The sequence below is a fragment of the Halichoerus grypus genome, chromosome 13 (assembly GCF_964656455.1).
Source record: "Halichoerus grypus chromosome 13, mHalGry1.hap1.1, whole genome shotgun sequence".
Classification (NCBI taxonomy): Eukaryota; Metazoa; Chordata; class Mammalia; order Carnivora; family Phocidae; genus Halichoerus; species Halichoerus grypus.
In genome coordinates, this window is record NC_135724.1 from 70,735,955 (window position 1) to 70,751,694 (window position 15,740).

Below are 15,740 nucleotides of genomic sequence, written 5' to 3' on the forward strand. Positions count from 1 at the left end.
TTTTGAAAGATTAAGTATTTTGCATTTTGGTTAAAAAGTCATAATTTAAATTTTAACTGGGTTATTGAAATAAGAATTATTGGCAAAGAAACAATGTATATGGGCAAGACAGCCTGCAGAGGAAGAAAGCAGTATTGAAGAACACATACAGATATGGAACATGCAGATGTATGCAGAAATATCATTTATCATGTATGTAGAAATATCATTTGTCTCAAAAAGCAAAGTGGAATAAGATGTACATTATTTTTAAAAAAAGATTAATCAAGAGAGGTGGATGCAATTGAGAATGAGAAGTAGGATAATGGTAAAAAGAGATTGTCCTGTTCATCACCAAGGTGATAAATTTGATGATGCACATAAATTTAAATTTCTTCAATAAAAGTTCTCTGAAATTATTGTCCATAGCAAGTTAACTCTTGAGCTGGCTTGTCGGAATTTAACTGATCACATGTTGTTAAGTCTCTTTTTAAGTATAGAATTTTTGTCTTTGGTATCATTCATGTTTGGACTTTCTCCTTCAGAGACATGGGAACAACACAGGTGTCACTTCCAACAATTGAGAGCGTCCTCATGATGACCCTTGAATTGGAAAAACTGTAAGTTGATTTTTCTTATGTTTATTTTCACTTAGTTGTTTATGTGTGTTTGATTCTTTTCTTAAGTCAGATTTATTGAGGTATAATTTTCATTTAATAAAATTTACTCTTTTTAAGTATACAGTTTGATGAGTTTTGGCAAACATATAGCTACGTAACCACCACCACATTTGAAATCTAGAACATTTTTGTTTGCAGTCAATCCCCTTTTCCCACCATCAGCCCCTGGCAGCCACCAGCCTCATTTTTGTCCCTATAGTTTTGCCTTTTCCACCATGTCTTATAAATGAAATCATACAGTATGTAGTCTTTTGTGATTGGCTCCTCTCACTCAGCATAATCCTTTTGAGATTCATCAAGGTTGTTGCATCTATCTGCAATTCATTCCTTTTTATTGCTGAGTAGTATTCCAGTTGTATGGATACACCAGTCTGTTTATGCATTCATCAGTTAATGGACATTTGAGTTGTTCTTAGTTTTTTGTCTATTACGAATAAATCTGCTAAAAGCAGTCACATGCAGGTCTTTGCATGAGCATATGTTTTCATTTTGGGGGAGGTAAAATACTTAATGGTAAGATTCCTACATCATATGCTAAGTGTATATTTAACTTTTTAAGAAACCGCTTACCTGGGGGCACCTGGGTGGGTCAGTTGGTTAAGTGTTTGACTCTTGATATTGGCTTAGATCATGATCTCAGGGTCGTGAGATCAATCTCCCAGTTGGGCTCCACGCTGAATGTGGAGCCTGCTTAAGATCCTCTCTCTCCCTATTCCTCTCCCTGCACCTCCCCACCCCCGGCTCATATGCACCCACGTGTGTGCTCTCTCTAAAAAAAGAAACAAACAAACAAACAAAAAACACACAAAAAAACTGCTTAGCTGTTTTTAAAATGGATGTACCTGTTTGCATTCCAACCAGCAGTGTATGAGATCTTCACCTTGTATTTCAGTTAAAAAAATTTTTTTAGACTTTCTTATAGGTATGTATGTAGGCTGTATCTCATTGTGGCTTTAATTTGCATTTCTCTAATAGCTCATGATGTTGAGTGTCTATTCATGTACAGATACCTTTTTTTTTTAATTGCAGGAGAACCAGTTTATTTTTTTTTTTAAGATTTTTATTTATATATTTGACAGAGAGAGAGACAGCGAGAGAGGGAACACAAGCAAGGGGAGTGTGAGAGGGGAAGCAGGCTTCCCGCTGACCAGGGAGCGCAATGCGGAGCTCGATCCCAGGATCCTGGGATCATGACCTGAGTCAAAGGCAGCTGCCTTAACCACTGAGCCGCCCAGGCACCCCATGTACAGATACCTTTTTAAATGATGTGTCCTTCAAATCCATTTTTTCTTTTCCTTTTCTTTTTTTTTTTAAGATTTATTTATTTATCTTAGACAAAGAGAGAGAGAGTGAGTGAGTGTGGTGGGGGGAGAGGCTGAAGGAGATAGAGAGAGAGAATCTCAAGCAGACTCCCCGCCAAGCATGGAGCCTGACTCAGGGCTCAATCCCACAAGCCTGAAACCATAACCTGAGCCAAAATCAAGAGTTGGACACTCAACAGACTGAGCCACCCTGGCACCCCCAAATCCCTTTTTTAATTGGATACATACTATTGAGTTTTAAGAGTATGTTCTATATTCTGGAAAAAGTCCTTTCTCTCAGATAGGTGTTCAGCAAATTTCTCCCAGGTTGTGGTTTGTCTTCATTCTGTTCTATCTCTGAAGACCAGAAGTTTCTAATTTTTAAATTTTGATGCACTCACCTATTTCACCTATCCTCCCAGCCCCTGTCCTCTCTGGTATCCATCAGTTTGTTCCCTATAATTAAGAGTCTGTTCCTTGATTTGTCTCTCTCTTTCTCGATTCGTCTCTCTCTTTCTTGCTCTTTTTTTCCCTTTGCTCATTTTTTTTGTGTCTTAAATTTCACATATGAGTGAAATCATATGGTATTTGACTTTCTCTGACTGACTTACTTCACTTACATTGTACTCTCTAGCTCCATCCATGTTGTTGCAGATGGCAAGAGTTCATTCTTTTTTATGGCTGAATAATATTCCATAATTTATATATATGAATCTCTTCTTTATCCATTTATCTATCAATGGACACTTAGGTTACTTCCATAATTTGGCTATTATAAATAATGCTGCAATAAACAGAGAGGTGCGTGTATCCCTTTGAATTAGTGTTTTTGTATTCTTTGGTTAAATACCCAGAAGTACAATTACTGGATCATAGAGTAGTTCTATTTTTAATTTTGTGAGGAACCTCCATACTGTCTTCCTCAGTGGCTGCATCAGTTTGCGTTCCCACCAACAGTGCATAAGGTTCCTATTTCTCCATATCCTCACTAGAATTTGTTGTGTTTTTTATTTTAGCCATTCTGACAGATGTGAGGTTGATATCTCATTGTGGTTTTGATTTGCATTTTCCTGATGATGAGTGATGTTGAGCATCTTTTCATGTGTCTGTTGGCCCCATCTGTAGGTCTTCTTTAAAAAAAAAAAAGATTTTATTTGTTTATTTGGGAGAGAGCACAAGCGGGGGGAGAGGCAGAGGGAGAGCGAGAAGCAGACTCCCCACTGAGCAGGGAGCACTATGTGGGGCTCGATTCCAGGACCCTGAGATCATGACCTGAGCTGAAGGCGGACGTTTAATCGACTGAACCACCCAGGTGCCTCTGTGTGTCCTCTTTGGAGAAATGTCTGTTCATGTCTTCTGCCCATTTTAAATTGGATTATTTGGGGGGTTTTTTGGTGTTGAGTTGTATAAATTCTTTATACATTTTGGATACTAAACCTTTATTGAATATGTCACTTGCAAATATCTTCTCCCATTCAGTAGGTTGTCTTTTAGTTTTGTTGATTGTTTCCTTTACTATGCAGAAGCTTTTTATTTTGATGTAGTCCCAATAGTTTACTTTTGCTTTTGTTCCCCTTGCCTCAGGAGACATATTTAGAAAGATGTTGTTAAAGCCAATCTCAGAGAAATTACTGCCTGTGCTCTCTTCTAGGATTTTTATGGTTTTCGGTCTCACATTTATTTAGGTCCTTAATCCATTTTGAGTTTACTTTTGGATATGGTGTAAGAAAGTGGTCCAGTTTCATTCTCTTGCACATAGTTGTCCAGTTTTCCCAACAACATTTTTTGAAGAGACTGTCTTTCTCATTGCATATTCTTGCTTCCTTTGTCGAAGATTAATTGATCATATAATTGTAAGTTTGCTTCTGGGCTTCCTATTCTGTTCCATTGATCTATGTGTCTGTTTTTGTGCCAGTACCATACTGTTTTGATTACTACAGCTATGTAATATAACTTGAATTGTGGAATTGTGACATCTCCAGTTTTGTCTTTCTTTTTCAAGATTGCTTTGGTTATTCAGGGTCTTTTGTGGTTCATACAAATTTTATGATGGTTTGTTCTAGTTCTGTGAAAAATGCTGTTGGAATTTTGATAGGGATTGTATTAAATCTGTAGATTGCTTTGGGTAGTACTCATAGATCTGCTTTCTGTTACTAAAAATTAGTTTGCATTTTCTAGAATGTTATATAAATGGAATCATGTGGTAAGTACTCTTTTCTAACTGGCTTCTTTCATTCATCATAATTATTTTGATTCATCCATGTTGTTATGTATATCAATAATTCATTTTTATTGCTGAATAGTATTCCATTATATGGATATGCCACAATTTATCTGCTCACCATTGATGAACATTTGATTTGTTCTAATTTTCGGCTATTAAAAATAAAGCTTCTGTGTGTGTACGTACACGTCTTTGTATGGATACATATTTCCATTTCTCTTGGGGTAAATACCTGGAAGTGGATGGCTGGTTCATATGGTAAGTGAGTGTTTAAGTTTTTAAAAAATTATTTTCCACAGTGGTTGTACCATTTTACATTCCCACCAGCAATGTATGAGGTTTCCATTTTCTTCCCATTTTTGCTAATACTTGCTATAGTAAGTGTTTTTAATTTTAGACAGTTTAATAGGTGTATAGTGGCATCTCTGTGGCTTTTATTTGCATTTCCTTTATAATTAATGATGTCAGATATCTTTTCATATGCTTATTTGTCTTTCGGCTACATTATTATTGAATTTTGAGAGTTCTTTATATATTCTGGAAACAAGTCCTCTGTCAACTATGTAATTTACTAAGTATTTTCTCCCATTTTGTAGCTCGTATTTTCATTCTCTTAAGAGTGTCTTTTGCAAGATAGAAATTCTTAATTTTGATGGTGTTCAATTTATCCATTTTTTTTTTGTAGGCTATCCTTATGGTGTCATATCTTAAGAAATCTTGCCCAACACAAGGTCTCCTGTGTTTTCTTTGAGACGTTTATAGTTTTAGGTTTTATATTTGGATCTTTGAACCAATTTGAGTTCATTTCTGTATATGGTTTGGATTGATGTTTGCTTTTTTGCATATGGATATCCAGTTGTTCCAGCACCATTTGTTGGAAAGACTATCCTTTCTCCACTCAACTGCCTTGGAACCTGAAAATAAGTTGTTCATATCTCTTTCCTTCTGGACTTTCTATTCTGTTTCTTTGATCTGTTTGTCTAAATTTATACTAATATCACAAAGTCTTGAAAGTGTAGCTTCATAAGTCTTGTAATCTGGTAGTGTTAGTCCTCCAATTTTGTCTTCTTTTTCAAAGCTGTTTGGCTATTCTAGGAGCTTTACATTTCCATATGAATTTTAGCATTAGCTTGCCAATTTCTACAGACAAGTCTGGTGGGATTTTTATCTGTAAATCAATTTGGGGAGAATTGACATCTTAACAATATTGAATCTTCTGATCCATGAACACTTTATGTCTCTTCATTTATTTAGGTGTTCTTTAATTTTTCCCAGGAATATTTTCTAGTTTTCAGTGTGTAAGCCTTTTACATCTTTTCAGACTTTTCTAAGTATTTTACACTTTTGATGCTATTATAAGTAATATTTTTAAAATTTCAATTTCTAATTGTTTATTGCTAGGTATTAGAGATAAATTAATTTTTTGTATATTGATCTTTTTCCTGCAAACTTGATAAACTCATTTATTAGTTCTAGTAACCTTTTTATAGATTCCATCAGGTTTTCTCCATAGGTAATCATTTTATCTGCAAATAAAGATAGTTTGGCTTCTTCCTTTCCATTTTGAATACCTTTTATTTCTTTTTCTTGCTGTATTGCACTGACTGGAACCTTCAGTGCACTATCAAATAAAAGTAATGAGAGAAGACTTCCTTTCCTTTGTCCTGATCTTGGAGAGAAAGCATTTGTCTTTCACTATTAAATATGATGTTCGGGTTTTTTCTGTAGAAGTCTCTTATCAAGATGAAGTTTCCTTCCATCCCAGTTTGCCAAGGGCTTCTTTTTTTTTTTAATTTGTAATCAGGAATGGATGTTAGATTTGTCAGATACTTTTTCTCCATCTATTACAATGATTGTATAATTTTTTTAGTTTATTAGCTTGGGTAAATTGCATTGATTTTCAAATATTAAACCAATCTTGCAGTCCTGAGATAAACCCCACTTCATAATGTAGCTAGCATCTTTTTATATATTGTTGGATTTGATATAGTAAAATTTTGTTTAGAATTTTGCATCTTGCTCATGAGAGATATTGGTCTGTTGCTTTCTTTTCTTGTAATGTCTTTGTCTAGTTTTGATAAAGCAAAAGTTGGCCTTAAAAATGAGTTGGGAAGTGTTCCCTTCTCTTCAATTCTCTGGTAGAGTTTGTGTAGAATTGGCATTATTTCTTCCTTAAATGTTTGGTAGAATTCACCAGTGAAGCATGTGGGTTTGAAGCTTTCTATGTGACAAGGTTGTAAACTACACACTCTATTTCTTTAATAGTGCTATTTAAGTTACATATTTATTTTTGAGTAGTTTATGTCTTTAAGGACTCTGTCCATTTCATTTTGAATTGATTGACATGAATTAGTTTATAATATGCCCTTATTATCCTTTTAATATATGTAGAATTTGTATTGATGTCACCCCTCTCATTTCTGTTATTGATAATTTGTGTCTTCTCTTGTCTTTTCTTGATCAATATGGCTAGAGGTATATCAATTTTATTTACCTTCTCTAAAAACTGTCTTTTCATTTCACTGACCTCTCTATTTTTCTGTTTTCCATTTTATTTCTGCCTTGATCTTTATTATGCTATTTCTTCTCCTTACTCAGTGATTAATTTTCTTTTTCTAGTTTCTTAAAAGTGGACGCTGGGGAAGCTGAACAGTGTGTTAGCAGCATCCCACATGTTGACATGTTTTCAATTTCAGTCAGTAAAAAAAATAGTTCTTAATTTCCCTTTTGCTTTATTTTACCCACAGGGTTCCTTAGAAATGTATTGTTTAGTTTCCAAATATTTGGAGATTTTTCAAATCTGTTAATTTCTAATTGAATTCCATTGTGGTCACAGAACATCTGTTGAATAACTGAAATCCTTTGAAATGTATTGAGTCTTGTTTTATATCCATGTATTCTGGTAATAGATGAGAATATGGTCTATTTTGGTAAATATTATGTGTCTACTTGAAAAAAACGTGTATTCTGATTTTGGGTGGAGTGATCTATAAATATCAATTAGATCAAGTAGGTTGATAGTGTTCAAGTCTGCTATATCTTTACTGATTTTTTATATTTTTTTTTCTGTCAATTATTGAGACAGGGGTATTGAAATCTCCAACTATAATTGTGTATGTATTTGTTTCTCTTTGCCATTCTCCTTAATATATTTTGAAGTTCTTTTATCAGATGCATAAATATTTAGGTTATGTCTTTTTTATTAGTTGACATTTCTATCATGATGGAATAACCTCCTTTATCCTTGGTAATATTCTTTGCTGAAATTGACTTTGTCTTATAGTAATATAACCACTCAAGGTCTATTTTGATTAGTGTTAGCATAGCATAAATTTTCCATTCTTTTCACCTACTTGTATATTTGTGTTGAAGATCATTCTTTTAGACAGCATGTAGTTTTGGCTTGTGCTTTTTTATCTGGTGTGACAACTCTATCTTTTAATTAGGGTGATTATACCATTTATATTTAATGTAATTATTTATATGATTACATTTAAAGCTACTGTCTAATATTTTCTATGTGTCCCATCTGTTCTTTGTTTCGTTTTTTTTTTTCTTTTTCTTCCTGCTTTTGGATTGACTGAGTACATTTTATTATTTTATTTGTTGACTAGTTACAACTCAGGTTTTGTTATTTTAGTAGTTGCTTAATGGTTTGTAGTGTTCATCTTTAACTTATCACAGTCTATCTTCAAATTATATTATATGATTTCGTGATTGGTATAAGAACCTTACAATACATAGTATACTTCCATTTTTCCCCTCCTGGCCTTTGTGCTATTGTTTTCATACATTTTACTTTTTTTTTTTTTAAATAAAGATTTCATTTATTTATTTGATAGAGAGAGACAGCCAGAGAGGGAACACAAGCAGGGGGAGTGGGAGAGGGAGAAGCAGGCTTCCCGCTGAGCAGGGAGCCCGACGCGGGGCTTGATCCCAGGTCCCTGGGATCATGACCTGAGCCGAAGGCAGACGCTTAATGACTGAGCCACCCAGGCGCCCCTACTTTTACTTATAAACATCACACCATATTATGTTTTTTGTTTAACCAATAAGTTAACTCTCTTACTGAAGTATAGTTGATGTAATATTAAATTAGTTTCAGATGTACAACATAGTGATTCAACAATTATATACATTTTGAAATGCTCACCACAATAAGTGTATTACAGTATTATTGACTGTATTCCCTACATTATACTTTTCATCTGGTGACTGATTTATTTTATAACTGGAAGTTTGTACCTCTTAATCCTTTTCACCTATTTTGACCATATCCCCACCCTCTCTGCTTTAGCAACCACCAGTTTGTTCTCCATATGTATGAGTGTGTTTCTCTCTTTTTTGTTGTTGTTGTTTGTTCATTTGTCTTTTTTTAAAGATTCTACGTATAAGTGAAATCACATTGTATTTGGATATTTAAATAGTAAGAAAAATCTTATATATTTACCTATGTAGTTACCAGTTCTACTGTTCCTCATTCTTTTATGTGGATCCACATTTCCATCTGGTATCATTTTCCTTCCGCTTAAAAATATTTCCTTTAGCATTTCTACAGTGTAAGTCTACTAGTGATGAATTCTTTCAGCTTTTGCATGCCTCAGATAGTCTTTGTTTTGCTTTTGTTTTTGAAAGATCTGAATATAGAATATTAGCTTGATAGTTGTTGGGTCCCCTCTCCTCTTCACTGCTTTAAAGACTGAGTTCCATTATTTCCAACAAGAAATATGTTGTCATTATTATCTTTGTTTCTCTATATGTTGTGTGTGTGTTTTTTTCCTTTGGCTGCTTTTAAGATGTTCTCTTTATTGATGGTTTTGAGCAGTTTGATTATGATGTGCCTTCATGTAGTTTTGTCCATGTTTCTTTTTTTTTTTTTAAGATTTTTATTTATTTATTTGACAGAGAGAGACACAGCGAGAGAGGGAACACAAGCAGGGGGAGTGGGAAAGGGAGAAGCAGGCTTCCCGCCAAACAGGGAGCCCGATGCGGGGCTCGATCCCAGGACCCTGGGATCATGACCTGAGCCGAAGGCAGACGCTTAACGACTGAGCCACCTAGGCGCCCCCATTGTCCATGTTTCTTGTGCTTAGAGTTTATTGACCTTCTCGGATTTGTGGGTTTATTGGGTTTGCCTGTTTGGAAAATTTTAGGCTATTATTTTTTCAAAATTTCTTATATTTCCTCTCCTTCATTCACTCTAAGTACACATATATGAGGCCACTTGAAGTTGTTGTACAACTCACTGAGTTAAGTAGAGGCATGGGTTTTTTAGTCTGGGTTTTTTTAACATATGAAATACAGTTATAACTTTTTTTAAAAGATTTATTTATTTGAGAGAGAGAGAGCATGAGCGGGTGGGGCAGAGGGAGAGGGAGAGAGGATCTCAAGCAGACTCCACGCTGAGCTAGGAGCCCAGTGTGGGGCTTGATCTCATGACCCTGAGATCATGACCTGAGCTGAAACCAAGAGTCAGATGTTTAAATGATTGCGCCACCCAGGCACCCCAGTTACAACAACTTTTTAAATGTCCTTGTCTGCTAATTGTAATATCTGTGTAGATTATGGGTCAGTTTTGATTGATTGCTTCCTATCTTCAGTATGGGTCATATTTCAGACTTATTCAGACTCTTCTTAGAAATCTACCCTCTTCCTGTGTGCTCTCAACCCAAAGTGAGACTTTTGGGTTGGAAGGAGATACTTCTGAACTAAACTACAGATCAGTGTCACCCAGTTCTCATCTTTATCTTATTCTAGGCATACCATACCCCCTACCATCCTTACCTTTCTGTTGGACACCTCTGTCCTTCTATTTATTTACAATATTCAAGAGCAGCAGTTGGCCAACTGGTCCCTGCCCAAACATCCAGGCCATATGCCTCAAGAATTCCTTTTTGCACAGCCCTGTGATGCCCTTGGCATGCCTACTCAAGTAACTCCTTTACCACTAATTTAATTCTCTGTGTTTCCATTTATAGGATTTTACCTAGCCATATGGCCTGCTGTCTCTGCCAATTCAAAAATAATATTGAGGTTGTCTGCAAGACAGTCAAGCTGCATTGTGACAGTGAATGTCTGACAAATGCCACACATTGTGGTGAGTCGGAATTGCCTCATGATAATTTTTTTAATTTTTATTTTATTTATGTTTTTTTATTTTTAATCAACAATGATAAATTTTGTTTTTAATTTAATTTAATTTAATTTAATTTAATTTTGTTTTTGTTTTATTTTATTTATTTGACAGAGAGAGCGAGAGACAGCTAGAGAGGGAACACAAGCAGGCGGAGTCGAGAGGGAGAAGCAGGCTCCTGGCAGAGCAGGGAGCCCGATGGGGGGCTCGATCCCAGGACCCTGGGATCATGACCTGAGCCAAAGGCAGACGATTAACGACTGAGCCACCCAGGTGCCCCGCAATGATAAAATTTTTAACTAATGATGTCATTGCATTATTTTTATTCATTCGGAGTCAAATCCCTAAATCTCTCTTTTTTAAAAAAAGATTTATTTATTTATTTGAGAGAGAGAGAGCACGTGAGTCGAGGGAAGGGCAGAGGGAGAGAATCTCCAGCAGACTCCCCGCTGAGTGTGGAGCCCAGCGCGGGGCTCGATCCCATGACCTTGAGATCATGACCTGAGCCAAAACCAAGAGTTGTATGCTTGAGCCACCCAAACACTCCTCAAATCTCTAAATTTCTAAGAACTATTCCTTTGTTAAAAGTCAGATTCTCAGTCATGTTATTAAATTAATTACCCCCAAATGAAAACTTGTTCATATAGTGCATCACAGTTTGTAAACTGATTTTTTAAAATATTTTATTTATTTATTTAATTGGCAGAGAGAGAGAGAGACAGCATGAGGTGGAACACAAGTAGGGGGAGTGGGAGAGGGAGAAGCAGGCTTCCGGCTGAGCAGGGAGCCTGATGCGGGGCTCGATCCCAGGACCCCAGGATCATGACCTGAGCCGAAGGCAGTCGCTTAACCAACCGAGCCACCCAGGCGCCCCTGTAAACTGATTTTATATGCATTAGATCTCAGGTGCCCTTTGTCTTATAGGACAGGTAAAGGTACATTTTTGTTTATTTTGTTTATTTTTACAAGTAATATATTATAAGAGTAAAAGTAATGCTGATTTATAAAAAAGTTTTATTCAGAGGCTGAGACTTTCTGTTCCCTAACCAGAAGCTGCTACCTTCTAATGGATAGAGAGGGCTATTCTATTCTTGGATTGTCCAACTCTGAACTCATTCTGAATCTTAAGCTTTTCTGTCCAAAAACACTCAGGTGCTTTTAAGTATTTTTCTGTATACTATGTTTTATTGGCACTAACTTGATGACTTCCAAAATGTGCTTTTGCACTTGGATAGATGGAATACGGGTCCTTATCAATGATCTAGGGTACATCAGAAATAATACTTTGCTACTTCTGTAAGTACAGTGTTACTTATTTTTCAAAACAATTTTTTACCAATTATATTACTCCCTTCTCCCTTAGAGGTGGACAGAAGAGGCATGTTGAATCTCCTTTTACAGGTGAGGAAAACTGTGATCAGAGGTGTTAAGTGCTGTAGCCTAGCACTCAAGTGTCTCATTTTGCACTCTCTGCAAGCCTGTTGCTCCTCCTTTCTCGTGACCTCCTCTGACCCTCACCACCACCACTAAAGATACTTCCAATTCTTCTGGAAAAGAAGCCCAGCAGCACAATGCTGTGCAGTCTACACAAGCTGTACACTTGACCTTCAGGTAGTTGGAAGCTCTGGACAGTTCCCTAAATAAAGCTGGAAATACTAGAAATGAAAGTGAAGTAGGCATCTGGCAAAAGATTCTTTATCCCTTGTGCATTTTAAAACCTCAAGTATCATTCCATTGATTTATTGAACATTCCACATTGACATGTCTCTCACACCTGGGACATCTGTTAACCTAGACCCCAGATCCCTGCCCAAATTTAAGCAAAGAGCCAGGGTGGACATAGTGGGTTTTTTTCTGTTTAGAGCTTATGTTATGTGAGCTGCAATATATGGGAGCAGGGACCAAGCAAAGGAATGGGTGGGTGGGTAGAGAGGGCATGTCCAGATGAGGACCTGCTAACAGTGGGTGTTGTCATGGGCATCTGTGATGGCAGCAAGAACACTAGCATGCTGAAGAGTGGAAGGAGGAAGCATCTGAAGCAGGACAGGGTGGGGTATATGAATGCCAGGAGTCACATTAGAACTGCACACAGTTTAGCTGAGTGTCTTCCAGCCTTGACTTTTTTTGAGTACTGCACAATCGAGCCTTGGGGAACCCATGGAATAATCCCAAATACAGTTATTCACACTGTGGAAGGTTCTGAGTAAATAGCTGCTTTTTCAAAAAATACCCTTTTCTCCTTTTGTTGTTGTCAGTCATAGATTCAAGTTTGAGTTTGTCTCCTCTCTAAATGGTACTCAAATATTGGTTGATTCTTAATTTATTTGGGATGTTGACTGTGGACTGACAAAAAGCTGTACTATCAGTCTTTCATTATCAAAACTAGTCTCTTTTTTGTTGACAGATGAAGAAGTATCTATAAGGAATGCAGAAGGATCATTCATGAAGGTATTGAAATCCCGGAAGAAGAGCACCAGTACTGAGCTGATAATTGAGCCAGAGAAGCCATCCTCAGACAAAAATCGCTTCAGTTTAGCCTTTATGAAAGAGCAGCTAGACTTTAATGATGAAAGTGATGTTATTAGTGCGCTGAATTACATATTGCCTTATTTCTCAGAGGGAAATCTAGAAGATGTAGAATCAACGTTATTACCATTCATTAAACTTCAGTTTTCAAATGTGCAAGACGGAGACAAGCCCATGGGTCCCTTGACAAACAACACAGGGAACCCTTTTCTTAAACCTGGACCCAACAATTCAACTTACAAAAATAAACTGAGGAAACTCCATTTTCTAGAAAATTTGTTAGATGCAGAAATTCAAGAAAAAATTGATGAGGTGAAAAAGAAAGAAAAAACTGCCATGCTTATACATTCCGGCCTTTTCGGTCCCAAATTCAAACGCCAAATCTTTCCAAAGAAATTGGAAACTGCCCAAGCACAGGAAAAGAGCCTCACCAAGGCGGAGAGTGTAGGGAAGAGGTTTCTGAGAGTAAGAAGGTTGTCAAGGGCCCAAAGGGCCTACGGAAAAGGTACCTCAAAAGAATGCGCCATCAGAGAAACCGGGGGAAACAGAATGCCCAGCCATTTGTGGAGAATATGGCCAAAGAAAGAAGGCTCAGCTACCATATGATCCAGCAATTGCACTACTGGGTATTTACCCCAAAGATACAAAAGTAGGGACCCGAAAGGCTACGTGCACCCCGATGTTTATAGCAGCAGTGTCCACAATAGCCAAACTGTGGAAAGAGCCAAGATGTCCATCAACAGATGAATGGATAAAGAAGATGTGGTATATATATACAATGGAATATTATGCAGCCATCAAAAGGAATAAGATCTTGCCATTTGCAACGACGTGGATGGAACTGGAGGGTATTATGCTGAGCGAAATAAGTCAAACAGAGAAAGACATGTATCATATGACCTCACTGATATGAGGAATTCTTAATCTCAGGAAACAAACTGAGGGTTGCTGGAGTGGGGGGTGGGGTGGGAGGGATGGGGTGACTGGGTGATGGACACCGGGGAGGGTATGTGTTCTGGTAAGCGCTGTGAATTGTGCAAGACTGTTGAATCTCAGATCTGTACCTCTGAAACAAATAATGCAATATATGTTAAGAAAGAAAAAAAGAAGAAGAAGAATGTAGCAGGAGGGGAAGAATGAAGGGGGGGAAATCGGAGGGGGAGAAGAACCATGAGAGACAATGGACTCTGAAAAACAAACTGAGGGTTCTAGAGGGGAGGGGGTTGGGAGGATGGGTTAGCCTGGTGATGGGTATTGAGGAGGGCACGTTCTGCATGGAGCACTGGGTGTTATGCACAAACAATGAATCATGGAACACTATATCTAAAACTAATGATGTAATGTATGGGGATTAACATAACAAAAAAAAAATTTAAAAAAAAAAAAAAAAAGAAAGAAGGCTCAGTAGACCTTCCCCAAGGGAGCTGGAGCAGCTTCACATGGCACAGAGGCCCAGGAAATTAGTGGGAGACTCCTTCAGTAGAGCCTTCATTCACAAAGGAGCACAAGGCAGCAGTCTCTTCTTTCCTGAAACAATACATCTTGGGCAGGCCTTCTGCCTCCACTGCTTCAAAATCCCTACCTGAGGTGAAAAACAAACCAAAAGACTTAACCGACACCATTTTTGTTTTAGAGGATGCAAATGCTAGAGTTAGGAATATGAAGGCTTCTAAACCAGTCTCACATTCCAGAAAAAAGTACCTCTTTCATAAAACTCGCTCGCGTGTGGTCCACAGAGCACCCAAGGCCAAGCTGAGTCGAAAATCCAGAAAGGAAAGTCCTATCAGTAATAGGCTGATGCTTGCAAAGAGGCCTCCATTCTCTGCCATCAGGAGCCTCATAAATTCCCCTTCACGGGAGGTTTTTTCATCTTCAGGAGAACTGAGTTCTCAGGAAAATCCTTTTCCAGAATTATTTACTCTTTCAGAACCTTTTAGAGAAAACACTACTGGAGAAAACACTACTGCACAGAATGTTTTTGAGAAACCTATCTCTACAAGAAATATGACTGTGCCAGAACAAACCCTCCCTGCATTCAGGAACCATAAGGTATTTCCAGTGATTATTCTGTGGCCACCACAGACAACTTTATGCCAACTGTTAAACAAACCAATGAATCACGATGGATAAACCACAGCGTGGGCACTGAATTGCCCCCGAAGCCCACAGGCTTCACTGTGTCGAAGCTCTCAGCCCCAGGTGACCTATTTGAAATTCAGCTAGGTGACCTATTTGAAATTCAGCTAAACCAGCAGCTACGGTCCCTCATCCCGAACAACGATGTGAGAAGGCTCATTTCTCACGTTATCCGGACTTTGAAAATGGACTGCTCTGAGATCCACGTGCAATTGGCCTGTGCCAAGCTCATCTCCAGAACAGGCCTCCTGATGAAGCTTCTCAGTGAGCAGCAAGAAGTAAAGGTGTCCAAGGCAGAGTGGGATACGGACCAACGGAAGACTGAGAACTACATCAATGAGAGCACAGAAGTCCAGAGTGAACAGAAAGGGCAGGAGTCCAGCGAGGTGAGGAAAACTCCTAAAACATGGGATCTGGACTTTGAGTCAGTTGAGGACGTGCCATGAAAGCACCCAAGCACATAGGCCGGGGGGCTCCTAGTCTGGGTCGGCCAGCAGAGCACCCGAGGAGGCTGGTCTTTGCTGCTTCGGGCCCTCTTGCTCCTGAGCTCAGGGGGCTCTGAACTCAACCTATAAGCCACTATCCAACTTACTTAAGGTTTTCCAGTGTTACACATAAATCTGCGGATGTGGAACTTTCTGTAACTCTAGAGCCGGCTAAGGAGGTTGAATCTTCTACAGCCCAGCAGGAGGCTCCACCTCAGCCTCTTGAGCACACTGAGGAAGCAGAACCTTCTCCAACCCAGCAAGAGACCTCAGCCA

The 15,740-nt window shown here is 37.9% G+C and overlaps 1 protein-coding gene across 1 annotated transcript in view; it reads left to right on the forward strand.

Annotated features, from left to right (window-relative positions):
- The window catches only part of LOC144379749 (leucine-rich repeat-containing protein 37B-like), a 216,432-nt gene extending 200,969 nt beyond the window's left edge, over positions 1–15,463 (forward strand). Inside the window, exons 11-14 of the mRNA XM_078060106.1 lie at positions 525–599; positions 10,163–10,281; positions 12,722–12,951; positions 15,063–15,463. Of these exons, the coding sequence (XP_077916232.1) occupies positions 525–599; positions 10,163–10,281; positions 12,722–12,951; positions 15,063–15,425 (787 nt within the window). The 3' untranslated portion in view covers positions 15,426–15,463. The remainder of the gene's footprint in view (positions 1–524; positions 600–10,162; positions 10,282–12,721; positions 12,952–15,062) is intronic.
- The last annotated feature ends 277 nt before the right edge of the window (positions 15,464–15,740 follow it).